The sequence below is a fragment of the Sminthopsis crassicaudata genome, chromosome 2 (assembly GCF_048593235.1).
Source record: "Sminthopsis crassicaudata isolate SCR6 chromosome 2, ASM4859323v1, whole genome shotgun sequence".
Classification (NCBI taxonomy): Eukaryota; Metazoa; Chordata; class Mammalia; order Dasyuromorphia; family Dasyuridae; genus Sminthopsis; species Sminthopsis crassicaudata.
This window is the reverse complement of record NC_133618.1, coordinates 225,963,946-225,991,521: the sequence shown is the minus strand read 5'-3', so window position 1 is coordinate 225,991,521 and position 27,576 is coordinate 225,963,946. Positions and strand designations below refer to the sequence as shown.

The window sequence follows — 27,576 nt, the reverse complement described above, 5'->3', positions numbered from 1 at the left end:
CTGTGTTCCTCACAGCTCTGGATACAGATTCAACCTGTGAGGAAGCCCATGGAAGGTTCTTATCATAGCTGCTCAAAGCACAAGCACACAAAATAAGAGTCCAAAACACTCAGCACCTTTACTCAGTTCTGCCTCCAAGTACAACAGGCTCAATATGAGCAGTTTGACACCAAACCCCATGTCTTGCATAGGGCTGCTTCTGCAGCATTTGCTGAGAAGACTAGAGTTCACATCTGGACACCCCCTGCCAGCAGGGGGGGCAGTGATTGTGGAGAACAGGATCAGTCTGTAGAGTCCTGAGGATTCAGTCCTTATAGCCTAACAGGATTGTAGATTTAGAGCTGGAAGGAACCTCCAAGGTCTAATCCAACTCCTTCATATTATGGATGAGAAAACTGAGGCCCCAGTGATTTTCTCATGATTACATACACCATAACTGGATGAATCAGCATTCAAACCTAAGTCCTCTGACTATAAATTCTACTGTACCATTCCAAAGATGAGACATGGGTAAGTTTGCAGTTTGGGGAAGTTTCCATTTTGCTTGGCTCAGAGCTGTAAATGTCATGTAGCTACTAAGTAGCATCAGGGTCAAGGGATCCTGAATCCCCAGGTCTTCATGTTTAATAAACTATGGGTTGGGCAGCAGGTGGTAGTTGGTTGAGGGAAAGCTGGGCCCTTGAGGTGGGGAAGGTGGCCGGAACATGGCGCTGAAGTGGGCTCTGCTCTCCAGCTGCATCCGGTGGCCCAAGGGGGAGGTAAGGCCACGAACACAATGTACCCTCACCAGTCCTGACTGGCCCCCAGAAATCAGCCAACCATAGGTATCCAAGTTTGGGCTGAAACGTACCTGTGAGAGAGAAAGAAAATATATAAAGGCTTCTGAATTCATATGGAACAGACCACTATGGGCAAAGGATTCAGGAGAGATTAAGTTATTTAAACACTTGTTCTTATTATTGACTACAGGCCTCAGGAATAAGATAAGAAACCAAAGTTTGGACAGAAGAATATAAGAGAGAGCAAAAGAGACTATGTATGTGTGTTTTGGGAGGGAGGAAGAAAGAAAGAGAGAAAAGGGATGAGGGTGGGAAAGGAGAGATAGATTATCTTTGAGCCTCAATTTATTAGGAATTTAGACTAAATGACTTCTAAATTCCTTTCATCTCTAAAATGATGATCCTATGATCATACCTTGTGAACTGCTTCCAGCTGCAGCCTATCCAAACAGAGCTGAGAGCGTCCTTCTCCTTCTTGCATTCGAAGTACTGGTTCCCTTTGAAGCAAATCTTGGAATCCACGCTATGGTTAAGCAGTGTTAAATTCAGTCTTAGGACACTGCCTTCATACTAAGGGCCTTTTGGGGCCTCGTAGTTATTCCCTACCCCATAGGAATCCCCTCCTCTTCCTGATTTTTTGGCTACCACTGGCCACAACTTACTAGGTCTGTGTCTCTGAAGAGCAGGTAGTGATGCTCAACTGTTTCAGCATACGTTCTGGCCTTGGGAGGTCCAGGGACCAAAGGTGAGGCAGCATGGTGATCTTGTTCTTCAGAACCCTCCCAGTAAGGCAGCAAATCTGCCTTGTATATGGGCTGTAGAGAGAGATTAAAGAAGTGACATCTCAAAATACTAGAGACAGAATAAGGAAAAAAGGAAAAACAAACTATAGTTCTAGTAAGATTCATGGGCCTCTGAGGATAGGGTAGGAAAGGTTTGTAGCAATAAAGAAAATACAGATAAAGTGAAAAGAATCAATTTAGGTCATAAGTTTGAACTGAACCTAAAACTCACTGACAGAAACTGAAAATGAAAAATAAGCTGGCGGTTAAGAACTGGGATTTAAACCTCCTATCTAGCACATTCCCAATGCATCACACTAAAGATAAATGATCTGCCCAAAGTCACACAAATACTAAACCAGAGTTTTACATTCCAAATCACCGAACTAATACTAGTCTCAAAAAAGGCCTGTATTAATTTCTGCTCAAACAGGCTGGAAAAGTGGATAGACTGGGAGAACCAGTGGATGGCATTTTTTGTCAGATGCCAAGATACTCACAAATCTGCGCTCAGCTGGACGTTTGACATTCATCGGGTTGAGGGCCATGTCAGGTAGCACAGCAGCAATGAGCTCCCCCGACATGTCTCCTGCAGCCACTGCCCCAAGCCAGTCTGAGCCTGACAGACTCTACAATGAGACATGGGCATCAGAGTCCTAAATGGTTATATGAATATTATATGTACAATACACTCTTCTTCCCTCTCAGAGATTGCTATTCATCTCGCTTCTTGCTCTGTATGGTAACAAAGGAGTTCAAGAGCAAGAATTTTTAATCTTTTTTGTGTCAAGGGCTCTTTTTTCAGTTTAGTGAAAGCTATTCAGAATAGTGTTTTTAAATGCATAAAATAAAATACATAATACTATTAAGGAAATCAATTAAAATACAATCACCAAAATGTTTTTTAAAGCAAGATCATGGACCCTAAGTTAGGAACCTACACTTTGAGTAATAAAAGGTAAGAAAAAACTCACCCAGACAGTGCCTTTTCGAGGGGCTGTAAAATAGGCCTTGAAACCAAGGAAACCAGCATCAATGTAGTGAATTCCACAAAGCCCATAGCTTTGAGAGAGAGAAGGGTATCAATCCTTATAGAGTTTGAGATCAGATTCAGCCCTCGGAATCTCAATCACATTTGGCCAAAACACCCAGCACCCTTGGCACCCCCACTGGACCTAGCCCTTCTAATCCCAATTTCTCATTTTTTCCCCTGCCCTACATACGAGGCGTAGCAGTTGTCCTGGGCCACAGTAACTCCACTGTAAGGCAGCAGCCACGCCAACTCTGTACTTAAGAAACGTTTGATGCAGTTGATAGGTTCATAGGGTCGTCTTAAGTCCCAGAATTTGATCTTCCGGTCACTTCCAGCAGAGACTAGAAAGTTACTATGGAAAGATTGAAAAATGGGGCATCACTCAACTGATCCCATGAATGTTGACCTGTGCCATCGTTCACCTTCTTTATCTCCTCTGTTCCCCCTGTTCTGTACCTATTAGCTTTGCACCACTGAAGGCAACGCACAGCTTGGTCATGGGCTGGGAGGCAGTGAAAGGGATAGAGTTTCAAGGAGCCATCTGGGAGTCGAACACGCTGCAATAATGATGTAGTGGGTAGGTTCCAGATTGCTATTGTGCCTAAGGTAGAGACAGATAGTAATCTGAATGCAATGCAAAAGACCAGGACCCCATTCCTCACCACTATTTTTCATCCTAGGGCCCTTAGACTCTTTCCCTTAGCTTGAACACCATCAGAAAAGAGTGAGAAATCCTAAATAACCACATTAATTCTCCCACCAGAGTTACCACCTACTCAGACTGCCCCCCCCCATCCTCAAAAGAATAGCTCCATTCACACACCCACAAAATTGGCAAAGGAAAATGACAAATGCTGGAGATGCTGTGGAAAAACAGTTACATTAATGCATTGTTGATGGAGCTGTGAAATGGAATCACCATTCTGGGAAAAAAAAAAAAACTGAAAGTATGACACAAAAGCTATTAAACTATATATATACTTTGACTCCAAAGATACTATTACAAGGTAGTATTACTACCTAGCAGTACTACCCCAAAAGAGGTCAAAGAAAGCAGAAAAGCTTTCATATATACAAAAACAAAACAGTTCTTTTTTTGTGTGATGGCAGAAAATTAGAAATTGATGATAATAGCTGAACAAGTTATGCTACATTTATGAGACAAAATACTGTTGTGTTATAAGAAATTATGAAGGGAAGGGTTTCAAAGAAATTTGGGAAGACTGAGATGAACTGTTACTGAGTGAAGGGAAGAGAAACAGAAGAACAATTACACAATACCATTATTGTAAAAACAAACAACCTTTAAAGACTTAGAAACTTCAATCAATCAATGACCAGTCAAGTTCCAGAGGCCTCAAGATGAAACATAACTGCCCACCTCCCAAAAGAGAGGTAATGGACTCAAATATAGACTGAAACAGTTTTTCGGACATGAGAGAAAGGAGTGCAAGCAAGAAAATGCAGATATGAAAATAAAATAAAATTTAATTTTAAAAAGTTATTGTTATGCTCACTCACCATCATAAAACCCAGCTGCCAGATGCTGATGGGGCCGAGTTGGCATCCAGGCAAGGGTGAAACATTGACCACACTCAGAGGGCTCCCCTGCTTGTACTGAGCCCACTTGAAGAGAGGCCACACACTGTACCTGTAAGGTTAAAGAAGTATGGGACTTAGTAACACCTTAGTAACAGAAGACATTCAGAGCAAGCTTTAGTCAAGAACCCTTCCAGTAGGGCAGCAAAACTGCCTTGTATATGGGGAAAGAATAAAATAGGCAGCAGATGGCAAGAAGACCAATTTGAAGGAAGATATGAGGGCAAATGGAGTATCACCTAGAAAGAAACAGATTTCCCCACTCACCTTATAGATTGGAGGCTTGAGAGCATCTGTGAGGAAAGAGAGACAACATTTAAGGAGATAAGAGCTTTCCAGGAGTTCTCCATAACCTAAGACCTCTGTTTTTATTCCTTATCTCCTGACAGCTGTTTCAACTGAAACTTAGGAACCCTTCTTTCCTTTATCTTCCTCTCCTCCTTTTACATGAGGGTAAAATAGCAAAAAAGGAGGGAAAAGCAGAAAGGGACCTAAAGTTTGAGGGGAGGAAATAGGAAGCTAGAGAAAATGTGGGACAGGAGCCCAGAGCATCCCATTCAGCATCAGCAACTCTGGTAGATCTTTATGAATTCTTTCAGCTTAGAAAATTGCTAGCAGGGGCTCTTTCCATCAGTGTAGACTGTTTTGCCATTTTAGTCTGGGCTAAGTGGGGCATTGAAAAGTGACTTGTCCAGGGTCACCCAACCAATATGTGAGAAAGGAAGGACACTCTCAAGCCATATCTTCCCAGTAGATGTTTTACACAACTGATTAACCATATAAGTGAGAGAAGGAAGACAATGTGAAAGTAGACAGTAGATTATATTCATACACAGAATATATAGCCAATTACCAAGACAGTTAACATATATGCAGTGGCAGATATATACATATATATTAGTATGTATGAATGATTGTTAACAGTGTATAAAAGAGCACTGGCAATATGTGAGCCCTTACCAAGAACCATGGTTTCCTGTGCTTTGACTAGTACCTCCCCAAGGGCCCTGAAATCCTTATTGTTCCCCTTACCTTGAGGTTGAAGAGCCAGCAGTTCTTCAGGGTGGGGTAGACTAAGCAGTAGCACCTTCCCATCTGAACAGGCCAGAGCCAGGAGACCCAGCCGGGGCAGGAAAGGAGCCTATTGGATAAGGCCAAGGCAAGAGCCAAATCTTCAGACTCCTACTACCATTTCTGCTTTTATTTCTCTCTTGGAAAATATTTGTTTCTTGGCTGGCCTCCCACAGAATACAGACACCACTATTCTCCTAAGTCTTCTTTCATTTCTACTGCCTACTACTACACAACTCTGAGAACTTTCAGGGCTTCTCTAAGAGACATTTAAATTAGACTTCTCTTAGGTCTAAACTTTGAGTCTAAATTCTATCCCCATTTCCCCCACAATTCAGAAAGTACCTTTCTTGAGGTGTTAGGCAACTCCCAGCCTCCACTAGGGCAGAACTTGAGGTCCCAGATGCACCCGTGATCACAAGCAATGCCATAGGCAAGGTGGGCTTTATTGCTTGGGCTGGAAGAAGAAGAAATAGGGAGAATGAATGGGAAATATTCTTGCAGATATATTATGTTTAATGTAACAGAAATTTATCTTTTATGAGAGGCTTCTTCCCCAATCCTGCTAACACAGTTTTCTGGAGGTTTCCCAGTCCTGCTATACTCTATCCCCACTCTAGTCTGCTCTCCTCTTGCAGGGTTCCCAGCCCCACCTCACCAGCTTTCTTCCTGCAGTGTTCCAAGGTTCCAGAGTTGTAGAAGCCCAGGGCCTTCATGAGGCCGGCTCAGTGAATGGGTTTCATTCATGCTAGGACTGCAGAATAGTGCCACGTACTGGGAAGTAACTGCACCTTCAGGTACTGGGCACCATTCTAGTGCCCAGAGTGGTCCTCCTGTGAAGAAGGACACATCCCATCGCTCTGGGTGGGGTGCTAGTGAGCTAAACCTATAGAAAAAGACAAGATTGAGTCTTTAAGATAGCACATAACTGAACATATTCAGCAAAGGTTAGGGAAAAAAGGGATATGGGCTAGTTCTGATTCAAACTGTGGTCATCAAAATTAGGATTATTAGTTAAGAAATGAAAAAGTCTAACATGAAATTAAAAAATAAAGCACATATACACATTCATCCAACATCTTATTTCTCCTACTTCCCAATTCTAACCATGTTCTAATCTATCATCAGTAACAAATCTTGATCCTATCATGGCTGGAGATGATCTGATCTAGTTCCTATAACTCTTGAATTAATGTAAAGCACTGAATGTTTGGTTTTCCAGGTATTCAAAGAACAAACCCTAACTTATGCTGGCCCTTGCACCACACCACTCTCCTACAATCTTGGGACCATATATGATCACTGGTGGTCAGGGAACCCACACCCTTAGTGACCTTTCCTGAGGAGAAAAAGGAGACCAAATTGTCATCTATTTCTATTTGCTACTTTAGAGTGCTATGGGCACTCTAAAGTTTCTTACCTATTTATCCTATAGAGAGTGCTGTCCTCAGGCAGACCTTCCCGTTGCACAGAGAAAAGAGGAGACCTCAACTCCTGAGGCAAGTATGATGCTGCTTCACTAGAGGAAAACAAAAGGAACAACGAGCCTTCCTCACTGATTTGAACCCTCCCATTTTTTTTCTGAAATTTCCTAGCCTTTCTTTTTCTTCCAGTGACTTCCTTAGCTTAAAGGATACCAGTAGGACTCACCTTTCAGATAGTAACTGCCACTTCAAGGCTGAAGGGATCCATTCAGGGAACTCCCAGTGTGAATGGTTTTGCTCTCGGCTAAAAAGAGGAAAAGGGGGTTACCTGTCAGTCACTGCTGTCATTATAATCTCACTTAAGTGTTAGCTTTTCTTCACTTCCTCATGGTTCAGTTTCTATTTTAAATCTCTCAACTTCCCACTCTAAAATACTCCCTTTCCTACATACTGCCCCCTTGCCATCCTCAGGGTCTCACAGGGTCTTGGTGAGGCTGAGGCTTTTCCAAACAGGAGCCATGATAGAATTTGGAAGCCCATTGGGAGCCAGTCCCCGGCATTGTGGTTTCTGTTTCTGAAAGATAAAGGAAGGGAGATATTTTCATATGCCTCAATTTCCTGGGAACCTCCTTTTCTCATTGGGCCCACCCAGCTTCCTACCTGCCACCCAGCCCCCTATTTATCCGGCCTGCTGGCCTGTGCCCTAACCCCATGATTTTTGGTGAAAGCATCTTTCTGGGAGCATGCGGCCCTCGGGCACCCGGATAGCCCTGACTCAGTTACCCCTGAGGCGGCCCCACGAACGCCACTGCCCCGCAGTGCGGTGAGCTCCAGGTCGGAGGAGCTCTCACTCGGGGCTTCGCTCTCCTCTCCCCCTTCCTCGATCTCAGCCTGCAGCACGAAGTCTGCGTCCCGGGCCGGATCGTCTTCTTCCTCCTCTCCGTGCCAGGCTGCTCGACGACGGCCCTGACCCCGTTTAGCTTGGCCACCCACCTCGGGGTTTTCGGGACAAGAGACTGGGGCAGGCAGTGCTGAGGAGAGCTCCTCAGCCAGTTCCTGAAGGTACAGAAGTGCCCTGTGGGACAGAATCCAGTCAGGGGTCATGGAAGAGGATCAGAGATCCCAACAGGGGAAGAAGCCAAAAGAGGGAGGAAGAAAGGGAGAGACAGGAACTAGGAGAGCTACGGGTCAGGGGCAATCTGTACAACCAAAACAATGTTTCCACCCAGATCAAGACATGGAGGAGCTTTAGTGAAATGTAGTTAGAAGTTAAAAGAAAAGGAACTGCCTTGTCCACAAGACAGTAATAAGGGGATAGCCATATACTTGCTGAACAAAGGGAATCTCAACCCTTAAACTCCCACCTTTAGTCTGACATCTCTGACTCAGAAGCTTACCCAAATCCTTTTTGGTCTTCTGATATTACCCAGAAATAGCCTATTTTAAATGAGATAATAATTGTAAAGTGCTTAGCATAGCACCTAGCACACGGTAAACATTACCTGTTATTATCCTTTCCCACATCAGGCAAATTATTCCTACTGTATCCCATTATTCCTCCCAACTCAATCCCACAATTCTCACACTCTAGCAGCCCGCCGGCGGGGTCGTGCCCCTGGTGGAGCCTCAGGGTTCTCAGAAGGACTTTGTGGAGGTGGGGGTTCAGGCTGCTCTAGCCCCTTTGATAATTTCATCAACAGCAGCTCAGCTTTTGACTTTCGACCTCGCTTCTTAGGGACAGTAGGAGGAGGAGGGCCAGATGGATCCAAGGGACTAGGTTCCATGGTCCCTGGTGGAGGGTTGCCTTGTTGTAAGGTAGACGGGGAGTCATCCTTAGCTCCCACTCCACCCTTCCTTGGGCCTCTTCGAGTCCGAACACCTTTCTTCCTGCTAGTCTTTGGAGCCTTCACCTTTGAGATCCCTGGAATCCCTGAAGGAGCATCTACCAAAAAAAAAAAAGGAGAGGGTATAGGCAAGGAGCCAAGGCTCGGAGCCTCTCCATCCATGCTCAGGCCTTGATCCTGGTAGACTTTCCATGAGATAAAAAGAGGAAAGGGGGAGAAAAACATATTCCATGTCTATATGAGGTCTTAAATTTAATTGTCTTTCACTCTTGAGGTAAGGAAATGGAGGAGCTCCATACCTTGCTCTTCTGGTTTGGAAACACTTTCCTGGTCTTGGTGAGAATCTGGGTGGCTTTCTTTACTGGACGGATCCTCGAGTCCAAGAGAGATTGAAGGCATCATTATGGAACTATCCCCACAAGCTGTCTGAGTCTCAGATGCTGGGGCCTCAGGGCCAAGCTGGTCAGGTACTTCTTTTCTAGGAGACTCCGTTATAGTAGTTTCCCCCATGGGACTGGTCCCTCCCAGTGTAACACAGCTGACCCCAAGGGCATCCATCAGCATTACTCTTCAGTGGCTACACCTGCACATATAATTGTGTCTGATAAGTCAACCAAAGAATCCAACTTTTTGATTATTCTATTAGCTTTGACACCTTCATTCTATGTCTACACATTCTCTCTCTCCTCCACCTCCCACTTCTTATAGCCACGCTTCTTCATTTATCACCAGTCAGCAGTTTTTCTGGGAAAGACTAACATTTTGTGAAATAACATTTCACCCCAGAATGAATTCCACAGGATATAGTGTGACATCGCTATCAGTGTCTACTGCCAATCTAGACCTTGGATTTGGAAGGCATTTATGTCAGGTTTGTTATTATTTGCCAATACCCCACCACCCAAAGGATATTTATGGGTTCTGAGTGAAGGACCACCAGTTCCTGATGAGGAGGAAGAGTTTTGATTGCTTATTCCTATAAACATCACAGATGACCCCATGCACCTTTCTATGCCTGTACTCAAAATGTATTTGTCCACCAAACATACAAGAGGGTCCAGGGCCAGGAAATATCGCACCTACTATTTGCCAAATATTGTGCTAAAATCTGGGGATTCAAAGACAAAAGTGAGGTATCCCTGTCCTCAAGAAATATACATTTGTGGGAGACCGTGACATAAACAAGTGAACTAAGAATATATGTAAAATAGAAATCTCCCTCACAGCCAACTCACTGTCTCCACTCGCGCTACAACCACTCTAATTCTGGCCCTCATCACCTCACGCGGACTACAGGTAACCTGACTGCTCTCCCTGGTCCGGGCTTGCCCACACGAATTCAAACTGATACTCATAAAACACATATTTGATCATCTGACAGAACCTAGTTCAAATAGCTTCAGGGGCTACCTCTTGCTCTAGGGATAGAATACATATTCTTTTTCTTTTCTGAGGCTGGGGTTAAGTGACTTGCCCAGGGTCACACAGCCAGGAAGAGTTAAGTGTCTGAGACCAGATTTGAACTCGGGTCCTCCTGAATTCAAGGCTGGTGCTCTATCCACTGCGCCACCTAGCTGCCCCTAGCTGCCCTCTAGAATACATATTCTTAACATTTAAAGATCACAGTTTGGCTCCAGCTCATCTTTTCAGCCTAATTATATATGATTTCCTTTTGGAAACTGTACATTTCAGCCAAACTAGGCTACCTGATACTCCCAAACTGTGCCAATTCACGCACCACCTTCAAGCTTTTGCACAGTTGTCTCCCATACTCGGAATACTCTTCCTCCTTATTCTGCCTTTTGGAAATCCTAGCTTCCTTCAAAATTCAACTATAACTTCTTTCAAAAAGCCTTTCCTGATTGTTTCCCCAATTACTCTGTCTTTACTTGGTAAATATTTTACCTGTCTGTATACATCCTGTACATTCAGTCCCAACCCCTCCTGGCCCACCAGGATTGTGAACTTCTTAAGGACAAGAGCCGTTTCATTAAGGCGCTAGAGGACAACAAACAGGCCGGGCCAAATCTGGCTTTAGAAGCTCACTAGCTTCGAGCCCTCGGACAAATCACTCCCGCAGTCTCCGACAGTACAAGTGGGGCTCATAATAGCAAATACCTTTCAGGGATGTTGTGGAGAAATGCCACACCCGTAAAGCCCCCGTGCTAACAGATTCGTGGAAGCCGTAGCTGTCATTGTATCTGGCACCCTGCAGTAGCGCTGCACTGGGCCCTACAATCAGCCCCACCCCCAAAGGGGATCACACACACACCAAACAGACCTGCCTCACCGCCAGCTCCCGGTGCCCACTCCTACCACAACAGCCTCGCTCCGGCCTCATCACGTCACCCGGACTTCAGGCAGCCTGACTGACCCCCTGTACTCCCACTCTCCCCACTCAAACCCATTTTCCAGTCACCAAAGCACAGATTGGATTACGTCACATTACTTCCCTACTTGGAGTAGCTCCGGTAGTTTCCTATTGCTTTGAGAAACGTTTATTCATCTGTGAAATGGGGGCAGTGCTCCGCAGGTTTGTTGTGAAATAATATATATCTATAAATTGCTCTCAGTGCCATATACGTGCGCGTGCATGTGTGTGCACATATGTGTACACACACACACACACACACACACACACATAAGGCAGCTACTGTTAGCATACATAATGGCTCCTGGAGAAATTGCTGAAGATGAGGGACACGGGGACTATCCCATTCTAAGACCGAGCAAAGTTAGGCCAGGGTCCACAGCCAACTTGCTGCGGGTCTCCAGAAAAGTCACTTTCCCTTCCTGGGCCTTAGTTTCCTCCTCTACATAACGAACAAGGGGACTAGATGACCTCTTAGGGCTCTGAAAGTATCAATCTAGGATCCTGGTACGTCTCGTCTCCACTCTGGACCTCGGTCACCCCATTTGTCAAAAGGGCGGGTAGGAAGAGACGAATCCTGGGGCTCCGTGACTCCGGCTACCTCCGAGGGAGGAGCGAGGCCCGCAAGCCACCCCTCGGATCGGCCCGGGCCCCTGCGGGACACAGGAGGGGAGGCACGTCACGGGTCAAGGGTCAGGGGCCGCACATCACATCAAGGCACCTGAGGGCCGGACGCGCGCCGCCTGGGACGAAGGGTGGGGATGCGCGCGCCGCAGTGGAGTTACTACTGATGGAGCAGAGGGAGGGAGAGGCGGCGCCGCAGGGGCAGGGAGAGGGAAAGGACGATGTTATTTCTGGCAAGCAGAGCAGGGGAAAGCCGTCATTCCCCCACTACAAGGGGAAGGCGGGAAGTAAGAGGCGCTGTCCTCGGGCAGCGCGGAGGCTGATGCCATACACTCACCAACCACCGAAGCCCGACCGGAAGTCCAAGTTCGAAGATGGCGCGGCCTGGACCACTTCGGTCGCAGACGGATGACGTAAAGAAGGCCGCCACGTCTCGTTACTACTGATACTTCGGGACACTTCGGATTCTGCCGTACAGTCCCGGCGCTCCGACATTTGATTGGCTGTTACAGGAAAGAGGTGGGGTCAACCTCAGACCGAAGAGCGTGACTTGTATCCTGGAGTCCTACCGATTCCATTAGGGAATGCGGCTATCTGTCCTTTGCCTCTTGGCCTCGTTTTGAAAGGTCATCTGGGAGCTGTAGTCTTTTGCGTAGGTGAATGGGTGGGAAAGCAAAGCGCATGCGCACCACTAGACTTCAGAGAATTGTACTAAGTGCTTATTTTTTCTTCCCCTTTTACTTGATTAAATAGAGCAGGCCTCCCCTAAGCGAACGTTTTTCCAATCCAGATACAGTGAGGCAGGGAATGGCGGTTGGTGGGGCCAGAACTAAGTCAGGAGGAGGAAGGAAGTTGCACAGAAGGGAGCTCCAGGCTCGGATTTAATGAGAAACCACAGAAAGCCTTAGAAGGCGGGAACAGCTGCTGAAAGATAAGCCCTCCCAAGGACTTGCCTGCTGGGGGGGGCGGGGGGAGTCTGGCCAGTATATCGCGGAGTGGGCGGGGAGAACGAGGAGACCCCCCCTCATGCAGGGGGAGGGGGGCGGAGAAAGGGAGCGTCCCACATCCGCAGCCGTGGGGCTGGCTTCTGCTCTGCCTCTCTCGGGGAGCCCGTAATCCCTCCGGCCTCCTGACAAAGTTAGTTCCCCTTACAGACTCCCCGATCTTTACTTGTTACTCACAATTTATAACTTAGAAACAAAACAATCTCCAAGTCTGACTATTGTGTATAACCGGGAATGGTGTAATAGAGCAATGACTTTGAGGTTCCCTGATTTTGGGGGGGGGGACTTCTAACAATATATCAGCGATCCTAAAGGCTTTGGAGTCTGCCTCGGGACTTCCCACACTCCCAGTCTATCTGATTCTGAACAGACCACTCCCCAACTCACTGCTGCCTGAGGGTCCGGGCAGTGAGAACCAGGTCCAGCCCGCTCACGGCCTCCGCCCTCAGCACTGCGCTAGTTCCTTTCCGAGCTCAGCCCACTCCGTTGGCATTATAAACGCGATAAAGTTTGGCGCCTGGGCTAGGAGTTGGGCTCAAGCCTGCAAATTAACTTTTGAGACAACTCAGGACTCTGGTCTGTGACCCGCAAACTTTTGGGGCCCTCTTCCCAGACTCAACAGAAAGACATGGGGATTTACATCACTAAGGTTTTTAAAGTTAGCTTACGGGTTTGTAAGAACAAACTGGAGGTTTATTGCAACGTATATAAGGGATGTGCTTATTAGGTGTTTTCATGAGCACTCCAAAAAGAATGAGAGAGAAACACCTCCCATAGGTTACCCCAGGTAGGCAGGAGGGAGAAGCAGGGAATGGGGTCTATCGCTATTTTCCAACCCCAGAAAACTAGAGTTTAAAAGAAGGGGAGGGAACTGGCCGGGCAGCGCTGCCCCTGCAAAGGGACGGGAAGGAATTCCCTTATCGAACAAAGATCACTTCTGCTTTGCTCAACAGTGCCAACCTATGGTTTATCAGCTTCTGCCACTATTGTCAGGAGCTTGACATTTTTTTTACAGGTTTATTTTTATGGAGGCATGTGCAGTGGTGACTATCTACTTGGCAAGCTTTTTATTTGTTTCTGACATTTTTATATTTGAGCATCAGAATGTTTATGCACTTTCTTTCTGAATTTTTCAAAGAAATTACTTAGTTTCTATCTTTAATTTAGGTTTTGATATTTTATTTTTGGTTTTGCTATTTTAAATTCCATTTTTCCTTTTCAGTACTGCTTTTGGTGATCTAATAAGCAATCAAATGCATTTATAAACTGCTTATAAATTCAAAGAACCTATTTCTGTGCTTTTATTGCATTAAAGATATTCCGATGATAATGTGTATTGCAACAGCTTTTGATTTATTAGATATATATCTTACTGTTGGTATATCTATTGTTGGTTTATGATTCAAGTTGCTATTGATATATTACTACTAATTTGCACATTTGTTTTCTCTTTATTTTCTAAATGTTATTCACAGCATTGCCTTATAATATATTTCATCTTTAATACTTGAGCATTATCGATTTGTTGAACTTTACCATCCTAAATCAATCTGTCAAACAGATAAGATTTTATTTGATCAAAATATGTTGTCATGTTAAAGAAATTGAGAAGCAAAGGAGTTTACCCAGAATGTAAAAGCATAGACATTGTAAAATCATTGAAAAGAAGTGTGAAGAGTTGAGAAAGGGTGATTTGCAAAGTTAGGATTGGGACATCACTTAATACTCCAAATTATCTGATCCATTCAGTCATTTTAAAAGACCTTAATGTTTTAACAGGGGAAAACAGCAACTAATCTCCAAAATTCCTCCTGAAAAGGGGTAGGAGTTGATCTGGAGAGCTGAGGCCCCATTGAACAAAGGGATGTGACAGAAAGGGAAATGAGAAGAGCACTTAAACCAGAAATCAAAAGCTCTCCTGTAATCTGGACCAAAAAAGAGATATTTTGTGATAGAGAAGCCTAACCCATGGGGAAGGCAGAAGCTAGAATATCTGTAAGCCAGAAAGAACTGGTAAGCTAAAGGTAGAGCCAAAGTTGGCAATCTTATAACAGGATGTTGATGGCCTGTAAGTAATCTTTTTTGGAGAGGAACTATATCCATTTGGGGAATAAAGCTGGAAAGCTTAGATCACCAGTGTGTCAGGATCATTACAGGATTGGCAAGAATATGAGTTAGAAAAGAGAAACAAGGCTGGCTTTTGAATTATATAAGGCAATAAACCTGGAATCATAAAGTAAACCTGTTTGCAAAAATTAGAGAAGTGTATTGGTAGTAAGACATCATTGCAAGTATTTGCCACATTCATTAAATATACAACTGATCAAAGAGGGCTCAGAGTTTCTATTTTAACCAGATTTTATCCACTTTGTGGAAACACTCTGCAAGATGAAGCATAAGTGTAAAGCTAATAGGATATGCACTGGGAAAACTAAGCCTTGTGCATCTTTTTGTAGATGAGACACAGAAGCAAAGCAAGGGTGCTATACTACAAATTCAACAGCATGTCCTCCTAAGAAATTTAGTGGCAAGTGTTAGCTCCAGCAGCACATATACAAAAGCTGGAATGATACTGAAAAGATTAGCATGGCCCCTGTGCAAGGATAACATGCAAATTCATGAAACATTCCCTGTTTTTATTCAGCCAATGATAAGCACTTCTTGGAATACAAAATTCAAAATGGGGCATCAGGCACTTGTTTCATCTATACCTGAGATATGGACCAAGTAGAAAAGCATTTGTTGAATTTGAATCAAAATATAAAATCATATTGCCACTGAAAAAAAGCAGAGAAAGTATGGGACATAGATGTGTTGAAATATATTCAAGTTAAAGAATGTTGAAATGTATTGGGTATTGAAACATATTAGTACAAATAGTCTTGGTACTGTCGATTTGTATGTGTCAAAGAAGTCCTCTATGATTGTAGCAAGGAAGAAATAATTTGGTTTTTTTCAGGGTTAGAAATTGTACCAAATGGGATAAAGTTGCCAGTGGACTTTCAAGGAAGGCCTTCATGCAGTTTGCTTCACAGGAAATAGCTGAAAAGGCTTTAAATAAACACAAGGACGTTGGGTACATGTACATTGAAACCTTCAAAAGCTGTTGGGAAAAAGCTCCTACTAATTGTGATCCTCCTTGAAAGCTAATGGCTCATTCTCCAATTGATAAATGGTCAAAGGATATGAACAGACAATTTTCAGATGATGAAATTGAAACTATTTCCACTCATATGAAAGAGTGTTCCAAATCACTACTGATCAGAGAAATACAAATTAAGACAACTCTGAGATACCACTACACACCTGTCAGATTGGCTAAAATGACAGGAACAAATAATGATGAATGTTGGAGAGGATGTGGGAAAACTGGGACACTGATGTATTGTTGGTGGAATTGTGAACAGATCCAACCATTCTGGAGAGCAATCTGGAATTATGCCCAAAAAGTTATCAAACTGTACATACCCTTTGATCCAGCAGTGCTACTACTGGGCTTATGTCCCAAAGAAATACTAAAGAAGGGAAAGGGACCTGTATGTGCCAAAATGTTTGTGGCAGCTCTTCTTGTAGTGGCTAGAAACTGGAAAATGAATGGATGCCCATCAATTGGAGAATGGTTGGGTAAATTATGGTATATGAATGTTATGGAATATTATTGTTCTGTAAGAAATGACCAGCAGGATGAATACAGAGAGGCTTGGAGAGACTTACATGAATTACTGAGTAAAATGAGCAGAACCAGGAGATTATTATACACTTCAGCAACAATATGGCATGAGGATGTATTCTGATGGAAGTGGATATCTTTGACAAAGAGAAAATATAATTCAGTTCCAATTGATCAAAGATGGACAGAATCAGCTGCACCCAGAGAAGGATCACTGGGAAATGAGTATAAACTGTTTGCATTTTTGTTTTTCTTCTCAGGTTATTTTTACCTTCTGAATCCAATTCTCCCTGTGCAACAAGAGAACTATTCGGTTCTGCATACATATATTGTATCTAGGACATACTATAACATATTTAACATGCATGAGACTGTCTGCCATCTAGGGAAGGGGGTGGAGGGAAGGAAGTGAAAAATCAGAACAGAAGTGAGTACAAGGGATAATGTTGTAAAAAATCCATGCATATGTACTGTCAAAAAAAATTATAAAGTAAAAAAAATTAAATTAAAAAAAAAACTACCTGCCTTATGACAAGTTCTCTAGGAACTTTGCCTGCCTTATGGTATCTATCTTCTTATGGATAGTTCTTTCTTTAGCAACTTTGCTGCTTATTAAGCATCATAATGGTGAGTTTATTAGAAACTTAGTCTGTTTTATGGCATCAGCTTATTACTCCCATCTTTTTCTCTTATTATGGCACCTTATAACATCTTCCCCCTTAACTGTGAGTTCCTCTAGTTAATTGCTAACTCCTTTTTCTGAAGTTAGCCTGTCAATCAATGGCATAAAAAAATCTTTACCTCTTGATTTGGACATGGTCTAAGCCTACTAATTTTTAAAATTTTATTTATTTTTTATTTACAAAGCATATGCATGGGTAATTTTTCCAAACATTGACCCTTGCAAAATCTTCTGTTCCAAATTTTCCCCTCCTTACCCCCACCTCCTCCCCTAGCTAGCAGGTCACCTAACACATGTTAAATATGTTGAAATACATGTTAGATCCAATATATGCATACATATTTATACAGTTATCTTGCTGCACAAGAAAAATCTGATCAAGAAGGAAGGAAAAGAAAAACTGAGAAAACAAAATTCAAGCAAACAAAAGAGAGTGAGAATGCTATGTTGTATTGCTCACTTTATCACTGAACAAGTGGAACTGGTTTGTATCATCTCATAGTTGAAGAGAGCCCTGTCTATCAGAATTGACCGTCATATAGTCTTCTTGTTGCCATATACAATGATCTCCTGGTTCTGCTCATTTCACTCAGCATCACTCAGTTGGATCAAAGGGTATGCACAGTTTGATAATTTTTTGAGCATAATTCCAAACTGCTCTCCAGAATGGTTGGATCCGTTCACAGTTCTACCAACAATGTATCAAATAGTAAATTCTTATCCCAAGAGCTGGGGCCTTTAGGTTTGTCAAATACTAGATTGCTATAGTCATTGACTATTTTGTTTTGTGAACCTAACCTATTGCACTGATCAACTTCTCTATTTCTTAGCCAGTACCAAATGGTTAAGCCTAATAATTCTTTTGAGACACCTTGTGACCCTGACTTAAAACCTCAATATATTTTGGGGATCAATCCTACACTCCATCAGAAGGGACTACAAATTTTGCCTGTGTGACCTTGGGCAAGTCACTTAACCCCCTTTAACTTAGTTCATCTGTAAAATGGGGATACACTGAAGAATAAAATGGCATACAACTCCAGTGTTTTGCCAAGAAAAGCCCATAGACAAAGTCCTTGAGGAAGAATCAAACACAACTGAACAACTGAATAAAACAAAATACAAAGTTGAAGGATGTACATTCTAATAGAGGAGAAAAAAACAAATGTCTCCTCAGAATCCTAATATTGTCAAGATCATAGAGGGAATTAAATAACTCAGATATTTTAAGAATTAGGTTTTTGGTGATCTTAAGAGAGGAAAAGAAGGAAGAGAAATAGGAATACACTAGAGAAGAAATGAATTTGGAAGGGAATAGAACTTAATATCATATAACCAGAATGTGCAAGAAGACTAAAAACATGAGGAAAAGATTGGAGTGGGAACATTTGAACCTCATTTTCATTAAATTATGGAGAAAGTGCTGGGTTTATATCCCAAAGAGATCTTAAAGAAGGGAAAGGGACCTGTATGTGCAAGAATGTTTGTGGCAGCCCTCTTTGTAGTGGCCAGAAACTGGAAACTATGTGGATGCCCATCAATTGGAGAATGACTGAATAAATTGTGGTATATGAATATTATGGAATATTATTGTTCTGTAACAAATGACCAGCAGGATGATTTCAGAAAGGCCTGGAGAGACTTACATGAACTGATGCTGAGTGAAATGAGCAGGACCAGGAGATCATTATATACTTCAACAACAATACTATATGATGATTTATTCTGATGGATGTGACCATCTTCAACAATGAGATGAACCAAATCAATTCCAATAGGGCAATAATGAACTGAACCAGCTACACCCAGCGAAAGAACTCTGGGAGATGACTGAACCATTACATAGAATTCCCAATCCCTCTAATTTTGTCCGTCTGAATTTTTGATTTCCTTCACAGGCTAATTATACACTATTTCAAAGTCTGATTCTTTTTGTACAGCAAAATAACTGTTTGGACATGCATAGATATTTTGTATTTAATTTATACTTTAACATATTTAACATGTATTGCTCAACCTGCCATGGGGTAGGAGAGGAGGGGAAAAATTAGAACAAAAGGTTTGGCAATTGTCAGTGCAGTAAAATTACCCATGCATATATCTGGTAAATAAAAACTATAAAAATAAATAAATATTATGGAGAAAGTATAGGAGAGTAAAATAGACACAGTTTAGTGTAGAAACACATTTCAATGGAGAAATTGTAGGCAACTGGTAAGGGGAGGGAGGGAACAAGGAGAAGGATAGTTCAGAGAGAAGCTACTCACAGGCAAAACAAAATCCCACCTCACTGAGTGGATCATGAAATGGAAGGAAGTTTAAAAGAAAAGGTTTAAGAATCTGGTCTGTGGTTAAGGAGAAAAGAAGGGCTAGGAGCAGAAGCATATTGCATCAAGTACAGATCACTTGATGAACATACATGTTTTAATGCTTTTATTTTCTGTAATTTGTGTTGAATTATGGGAAAATGCTTAATATTTCTGCTTTTTTCCATGTTTGTAAAATCTATCTCTAATGAATAATCACTTTTTGAGAAAGTGTGATGCATTGCTGAGAAATATTTATGACCCAAGGAAATACTAAAGAAGGGAAAGGGACCTACCTGTATGTGCCAAAATAGTTTGTGGCAGTCCTTTTTGTAGTGGCTAGAAACTGGAAAATGAATGGATGCCCATATGAGCATGTATTCTGATGGAAGTGGATATCTTCAACATAGAGAAGAGCTAATCCAATTCCAATTGATAAATGATGGACAGAATCAGCTATACCCAGAGAAGGAACACTAGGAAATAAGTGTAAACTGTTAGCATTTTTTGTTTTTCTCCCCAGGTTATTTTTACCTTCCAAATCCAATTCTTCCTTTGCAACAACAACAACAAAATCCAGTTCTGCACATATATATTGTACCTAGGATATACTATAACATATTTAATATGTATGGGAATGCCTGCCATTTAGGGGAGAGGGTGGAGTGAAGGAGAGGAAAAATTCGGAACAGAAGGGAGTACAAGGGATAATGTTGTAAAAAATTACCTATGTTATATGTACTGTCAAAAAATGTTATAATTATAAAATTAATAAAAAGAAATATTTATGATCCTTTTTTACTGAGACATTAATATTCAGAGATTTATCATATCTAACTTTTCTAAAATTTGGATTATGTCTTCCTTTTCTTAAATTTGAGTTAGATATATCTAGATCAGAAGGGGATACACAGAGGTTTCTAAGTGCTATATATAATTTTATTATTTGTTTTGCCTTGTAAATAGTTTAATTTTTCCTTTAAGTATTTAGATATTATGCATTTGGAATGTACATGTTAGTTGACATTAATTCCACCTGTGGGGCCTTGTAAAATGCATTTTCCCTATTTCTTTTAATCAAGTCTATGTTTACCGTTACCTTTTCTGAAAACATGATTGTTATGCCTACTTTTTTAAATTCATCTGAAACAAAAGACTACAGGTGAATCTATTTCTTGCAAACAATATATTGTTGGACTCTTGTGTTTTAATCTATGATGCTCTTTTCATTCTAAAAGTGAGTTCACTTCATTCTTCACATTCATTGCTATTTGTATAATCTTTGGTTTCCTTTCCTTGTACTGTTTGCCTCCCACTCCGTTTTTACTGAGGTATGTTCCACTAATCTAGTGGCCTTTCCAGTAAGAGTATAAATAAAGCAAAAATGCCCATTATGATAGATATCTTTTTTGATATAGTGCTTTAAAAACTAACTATAGCAATTAAAAAGAAATTTAGGGAATTAACAAGCAAAAACAGCAACCAACTTGATTTTTGACGATATGATCACATAAAGAACTCTTAGAAAATTAAAATTGGCTGACATTATTAACTTCAGCACAAAACTAATAGCAGATAAACAAAACAATCCCACTAGCCTTTCTGCATATAGGCACACAACATTCAGAATTAAATGAACATAATAGCATAATGCTTAATAATTCCAAAGACCCTCAATTACTGGAGCAAACACTCATTATTGAACAAAAACTATTAGAAAAACTGGAAGACAGGTCTGGCAGAAATTATCTTTAGACCCAAGGTCATGTACCTTAAACCAAAATAACTTTAAAATGAGTATACTCATATACTCATGAGTATACAAAAGGTCACATAAACAGAGAAATAAAGTAATTTATACACAAACATACATAGATATACAGACACATATTTGAAGATTTCATGACCAAACAAAATAGAAACACAGAAAACAAAATGAATAATTTTTGACTTAAAATGGAAAAGTTTTTGCATAAACAAATTTAATGAAGCTAAATTTAGGTGGCAAGATTAAATGGCAAGAACTTGCAATGAGTTTTTGATACATTATGTAACAGAAGTCATTCTCTGATACACAAAAAGCTAAACAATATGAGTAGGCAATATTCAAAGGAAAAAGTCAAAGGTATCAACAGCCATATGGAAAATGTGCCAAATTACTAATAGAGAAGTACAGATTGAAAACAACTTTGAAGCCCCATATTATAACCATGAAATATAAAAAGTGACCAAAATCACAAATGACAGTTGTTGAGAAGGCTGTGAGAAAAAAGAGACACTAATGCACTAATTTTTAAATTTTTATTTTCAATTTATGGAACAAAACAATCATTTTCATAAAAAGTTCAATGAATAAGATAATTGTACACGAAACTGCAAATCTACCTCCTACAACTTGCTATTCTCTCCAAATATACAAAAAAGTTATTATATAAATTTTTTATTCCCTCCAATGTTTTCACTGATTCTTGATGTCTCATTGAGTCATTCACTTCCATTTGTTCAATTCTAATTTTTATGAGTTAATTAGCTTTTTTACCTCCTTTTCCATTTGGCCAATTGGACTTTTAAAGGAGTTGTTTTGTTCATTGGATTTTTTTTTCCATTTCATCAATTCTATTTTTTAGGTAATTATTTTCTTTTTCTATTTCCCCTTGTTTTTCAAGGAATTATTTTCTTTTTCCATTTTGCCAAATCTATTTTTAAGGTGTTGTTTTCAATTTCTGTTTCCTTTTCCAAACTCTCTTGCAAAGCTCTTGTTTTCTTTCTTTCTTTGTTTTCTTCTCTTTTATAAGATCTTTTTTAATTCTTCTGAGAATTTTTGAATTGGAGACCAACTCATATCACTCTTTGAGGCTTAATTTGGAAGCATTTTATCTTTTAGTGTCCTCAGGGTTTGAGTTATCTATAGTAATCATTCTTTTTGCTTTTTTGCTCATTTTAAAAAGTTGAAGTCTGCTCCTAGGGCAAAGGGGAGATTGCCCTGAGTTTCCTCTACAACTACAGGGATTTTATGATACTCTGGGGCCATTGCTGCCAGCTTTCTTCCTGGGCTGGTTGAGTTAGGGTAAGTGCCGCTTGTTATGCTGGGGTTCAGGGGCTCACTCTTTGCCTGCTGTAGTTGAGCTGGAGGTCTTACATGTGCCTGTGTTGAGTCATGTGCTTCCCTGCCCAATTAAGACAGACCTTTCCTGAACTCCTTCTAAGATATCTTCTGCTGGAAATTTGATACACTCCAAATATTTGTAAGTTCTGTCACTCCTAATTCCATTCAGAGGTTTGATCTGGTGTTGATTCTGAAGGAATCCAGGAGGAGCTCAGGCAAAATCCTGTCTACTCCCTGCCATCTTGGCTCTGCCTCTTGACAAGATTTTAAAGAAAAATAAAATTGAAAGACTTAAGAATTCTGCTCAATGTCCAACCATAATTCCAGAAAACTACTAAGGAAACACTATTCACATCCTGATGGAGAGATGATGATGAAAGGTCAAAAATTAGACATACCTTTTCAAGTATGGCCAACTTGAGTTTGTTTTGCTTGACTCTTCATATTTGATACAAGATTTTTGTTTTTATTTCAATTTGAGAAGGTAAAAAGAGTTAGGGGAGGAAGGGACCTAGCAATGAAGTTGCCAAATAAAAAAGAAACTAATTAAGATAAGAAAAGATTATAATTATGATAGGCTTAACTCTTATCAACAATTCAGTGATTCAGCTATTCCAATAAACTTCAGATGGAAAATGCTCTCCACATCCAAAGAGAGAAGTATGGATACTAAACACAAATCAAAGCATAATATTTTCACCTTTTTTGTTCCCTTCTGTTTTTTTTTTTTTCCTTTCTTGTGATTTTCCCCCTTTGTTTTGATTTTTCTCTCCCAACATGACTTGTATGGAAATATGTAAAAAAATAAATGTACATGTATAATCTAAAAAAAATTTTTTTAAGTAAAAAGAAAAGACAATTAAAGCTATTTTAAATGCACGGAAAAGAGCAGAAGGAAAGTCAGCAAGATAGAGGAACATTATTTGAGCAGGATATTTTCAGAAAAACCTGAGACTTCCATGAACTCATGCAAAATGAAATGAGCAGAACCAGGAGAACATTGTATTTGGTAACAGTAATATTATATATTGATCAACTGTGAATGACTTAGCTATTTTTAGCAATACAAAGATCCAAGACAATCCCAAAGAACCCATGATGAAAATTGCTACCCACCTCCAGAGAGAGAACTGATGATGTCTGAATGCAGATCAAAGCACATTTTTTCTTTACTTTTCTTTGTAGTGTTCTGGTTGGTTTTCTGGAGGTCTCTGGACCAGCCTTCATTTCAGAAAAGTAATCATCACACAGATAGCTAGGTGTTAAAGTCCAAATGTCTCCTTGCCTGGGGCCCGGGCTAGCTTGGTTTCAGTGGAGGAAATCCAGGAGAACAGGGAGTCACCAAGGTGGTGTGAGAGGGAGTGAATCTGTCTAACTGAGTATAATCATTATATCAGTAATGGTGTTAATGAGGGAAAGGAAAGGGGGAACCCCATTTCTCGGTGCATAGATAGTAAGATAATCCCATGAGGCACAGTGTCCCCTGTAAATGAATTCACAGGCCCGAAAACCTAGATTAATAAATAAAAGGTTTATTGTAGAAATTTGGAAGTAAAGCTCAGTTAGAAAGACGCCAGGGCCAGAGGTGGCCTCTGGGCAGAAAGGAACCCTTACATGGCTGGAAGGATACCATGTGTTGGCTGGGAGGGCTCCTGCAAAGAGAGAGCTCTGTCTCGTTTCTTTTATACATAGACGATGATGGGCAGTACCCCTAAATTCTTGGCCGGCTTTTCAGTTAGCTCAGATCAGGTGAGGGCTGGGGGAAGCTGAGCTGATGGTGGGGCTGGACCCGGACATTCAAAGGGTGCCTTTGACCAGGATTTGTGAATCAAGGACAGCCATGGGTTGGGCAATTAGAAAGGAATCTTAAAAGGGACCTCAACCCCCATCAGTGTGATTAAGTAATCATACCATTATTTGTTGTAAGATTAAATCAATCATACTTAACTAAAGAACTATTAATCACCATGCTAAATTAGATAACCATTGTCTTATCAATTCCACTTAGTGAGCACTTTATAAGAATTCTTGTTTCTAGTACAGTGTACTGGCCCATAACATTTCTTTTGTTGTTTTTTAATCTGTGTTTTCTTTCACAACTAGACTAACAAGGAAATATGCTTTGCATGACTGCCCATATAACAAATTGCTTCCCTTCTCAATGGGGAGAGAGGGGAAAGAAAGGAAGACATTGAGGGAAAGGAATTGGAACTCATAATTTCTTAAAAGCAAATGTTAAAAAAAATTTTTTCCACATAATTGGGGGCAATCAAATTTGAAATTTAAATAAAAATAAAAAAGTAGGATATAGCTAAGTAGGACAGTTTTGAAAATACTATAATTTATCATAAACTTAAAAAGGAGAGGAAGGTAATTAATGGTTTTATATGCAATATTTTTTCTATTCTACTTTGTATGTAGAAATATTTGTCTTATTTGGTCTTAAGGTCAGAATAAAAACATTTTTAAAAGAACTATATTGTCATTGCTACCTGACCTCATTTATGTATTGCATAAGTGAAAGAGGCACAGAACCAGGAAGACAAGAACAATAGAATTGCTTTAAAACCTACAAAACCAGTTCAGGATTAATGGACAAATGTGAACAAACATTCAAAAAAATGGTCATCTTCCTGACACATGCAGCAATGCTAGCTTATGCAGGCCCCAGCAAGTCAATTCATTTGCCTGGAAGATTTAGGAGTGGTTCTGAACCAAGAGAGTAGTGATCATTGGATACCAGGTTCATTTGCCTTAAAGAACTTAGTCACAGTGGGACTCCATACCCCATATACAAACTGAACTCTTGGCTTTGAAATGGCTTTTTTCAGTGTGCTGTCATTAAAATGTTCAGTGGTAAAAAAAGGGACAAGCATTTTGGCCACTTCCAAATTTGGATGCTGTTTACCAGTGATATGATATCGTAGCACTAGCCAACTATAACGTATGCAGACATTACCAGTTAGGAAAGACCGGGATGGACATATGTGCTATCTTCCAAAAGCTGTGTGATGGCTGTGCTGTAAGAGATTCTCAAAGGAATGAAACCTGTATGTGACACCCAGGCTTTTGGACATGAATTAAGCATCTTTCTAGCAATATTTTTATATCAAGTGGAAGTACATCTGAAAGTTTTCAGTTTCCCATTATTCATGCTAACAATATATATGAACTTTATCTTATGGAACCAACTTTCCCTTCCTCAGTCATCTGTGGGTGAGAACTGTTATTCCAGTATCTTTGCAAAAAAAAAAAAAAAAAAATAGCCAAATGGCTTCACAAAGATGTAACTGAACAACAGTAAGCATTTTCAAGCAGTAGCTAACCTCATCCTCCATATTCATATGCACTTATTTATATATATACATATGTATGTATGTTTTTATTCTTTTTGTAAACAGATATTTCTCCCTCTCTCCAGTAGAATGTAAATTCCCTGAGGGCAGGGAGTGGCTCACTTTTGTATTTTTATTCCCAATGATATGTTCTCAAGAAATGTTATTCACAAGATGCTCCAAATTGATCAGAGAAATGAAAATTAAGACAGCTCTGAGATACTACTACATCCCTCTCAGATTGGCTAAGATGGCAGGAAAAGATAGTGAGGAATGTTGGAAGGGTTGTGGGAAAACTGGGACACTGATACATTGTTGGTGGAACTGTGAATGGATCCAACCATTCTGGAGAGCAATTTGGAACTATGCCAAAAAAGTCATCAAATTGTGCATATCCTTTGACCTAACAGTGTTACTACTGGGTTTATATCCCAAAGAGATCTTAAAGGAGGGAAAGGGACCCATATGTGCAAGTGATGAAGTCTAGAATTGGGGGTACCCAAATGAAATTAGGGTTTAATTGAGGTTGAGTGGCAGGTTCAGGGTACAGGGAGTCAAATAGAGCTCCCCTGAAACCCCTTTGGATTCAATGCAAGGATACGGATTTAAATGAGGTCTAGAAGCAGTGCAGAGTCCCTTGTAAAGGAGTTTACAGACATGAAAACCTACATTGATGGGGTTTGGAAGTAAGGTTAAAGTCTAGTTAAGGAAATAGGTGAAGGTAGAGATAAGAGGGCACTGGAAACAGGATTTCAGTGGGCAGAGAGTCCTTGGTGCCAGGCATGGTGCCGGCATGTTTACACCCTCTGCAAAGAGAGGGCTTCCAGCTTGGTTCTTTTATAATGAGAGATTTAGCTAAAGAGGCCTGTGGGTGAAGTCCCAAGTTGGTTCCTGGCTGGGTTTCAGTGAGGGCTAGAATTTGCTTCATGGGAGTTGGTAAACCTGAGCAGATCATTAGAATGGGGGATGGGACAGCCCATGTTGAACTTTTACCTGGTTCATCCACTCTTTTTAAGATTCCCCTCATTGATAGTGCCTGTGAATCTACCAGCCTCTTGTGTCAGATGTAAGGACAGAAACTGAGCTTTGGATTCTCAGTCTGGGTTTGCATTCTTGCAGAAGCCACCCCACTATGTGTGCTTGTTCACTGAAAGACCACAGAGACTCACACTTGAATATCCATTAGTAATAAACTGCCTTGACTTGTACAATTCACTGAAGGCTTGTTTTCCTTTTCAGTGCATTATTTACAATCTCCTCAGTCCAGTCTTCCTAAGATTATGATGATCCATGGGTATTCATGAAGAAATTTACAAACACATTTTAACAGGATTAAACAGCCATAATTAAATAGACAAAAGTCAGGGCTAGAACAAAAGCTGCCCATTCTTCTTGTCTTTTTTCTTTCATGTTTCTGCTATAAGCATATCCATTTAGAATTTTTAATTTAGGAGTCAAAACTCTTGGTCTTAAAGTCAGAAACTGTAGATGTTTCAGACACTGCCTGATAGTTAACCTGTTGCCACCTGTCCCCTTTTTTCTTTATTTTCTTTGGAAAATTCCTCAAAAATCAACTGCCTTATAAAAAACAGGCAAGACTTCAGTTTCCTTATCTGAGTACTTATCTAACAGCCACAAAAGAATAAGAACAGTAATAATAATTGGATTTTATGTAGCATCAAACTTGTGGCAAGCACTATTCTAAGTGCTTTGCAAATATTTTCTCATTTGAGTTGGTGTTAGTTTCTTTTATTTACAAATTGGGAAGATGTTTGTAACTTCCAAGGTTCATTTGACCAAAGCCCTGTCTGAGGTTTTTATATAAACCTCCTCAAGGCAATTTCTGGCCTCAGATAACTACATTTGAATAAAAAGGAGTGGAGAGGGTGCCCAATGTGAGCCAAACAGTTGTGGAGAAAATGAAAAAACCTACAGAGTTAGGTTTG

The 27,576-nt window shown here is 40.7% G+C and overlaps 1 protein-coding gene and 1 non-coding gene across 2 annotated transcripts; one reads left to right on the top strand and one right to left on the bottom strand.

Annotated features, from left to right (window-relative positions):
* Positions 1 to 93: 93 nt before the first annotated feature.
* Positions 94 to 11,970, bottom strand: GTF3C2 (general transcription factor IIIC subunit 2). The gene is made up of 19 exons (XM_074288348.1): positions 11,865 to 11,970; positions 8,832 to 9,115; positions 8,273 to 8,630; positions 7,472 to 7,763; positions 7,168 to 7,262; positions 6,915 to 6,992; positions 6,685 to 6,783; positions 5,923 to 6,150; positions 5,610 to 5,721; positions 5,226 to 5,334; positions 4,461 to 4,486; positions 4,116 to 4,245; positions 3,051 to 3,195; positions 2,785 to 2,946; positions 2,536 to 2,623; positions 2,062 to 2,190; positions 1,442 to 1,594; positions 1,195 to 1,302; positions 94 to 850 (listed from the first exon to the last, which is right to left on the bottom strand). The coding sequence occupies exons 2-19, from the start codon at positions 9,094 to 9,096 to the stop codon at positions 632 to 634; spliced, it is 2,796 nt and encodes a 931-aa protein (XP_074144449.1). The 5' UTR covers positions 9,097 to 9,115; positions 11,865 to 11,970; the 3' UTR covers positions 94 to 631.
* Positions 11,971 to 15,062: 3,092 nt separating this feature from the next.
* Positions 15,063 to 15,169, top strand: LOC141559331 (U6 spliceosomal RNA). Its single transcript, XR_012487379.1, has one exon. It is a non-coding gene; the product is annotated as a U6 spliceosomal RNA (small nuclear RNA).
* Positions 15,170 to 27,576: the final 12,407 nt, after the last annotated feature.

Bases quoted from the DNA above. Each gene is read 5' to 3' on its own strand.
- GTF3C2 (XM_074288348.1), bottom strand. From the start codon at position 9,096: ATGCTGATGGATGCCCTTGGGGTCAGCTGTGTTACACTGGGAGGGACC. The intron at 6,993-7,167 runs GTGAGACCCTGA...TCCTCTTTTTAG, and splicing joins CTCAGCCTCACCAAGACCCT to CCGAGAGCAAAACCATTCAC. The intron at 4,246-4,460 runs GTGAGTGGGGAA...TTAACCTTACAG, and splicing joins TCAAGCCTCCAATCTATAAG to GTACAGTGTGTGGCCTCTCT.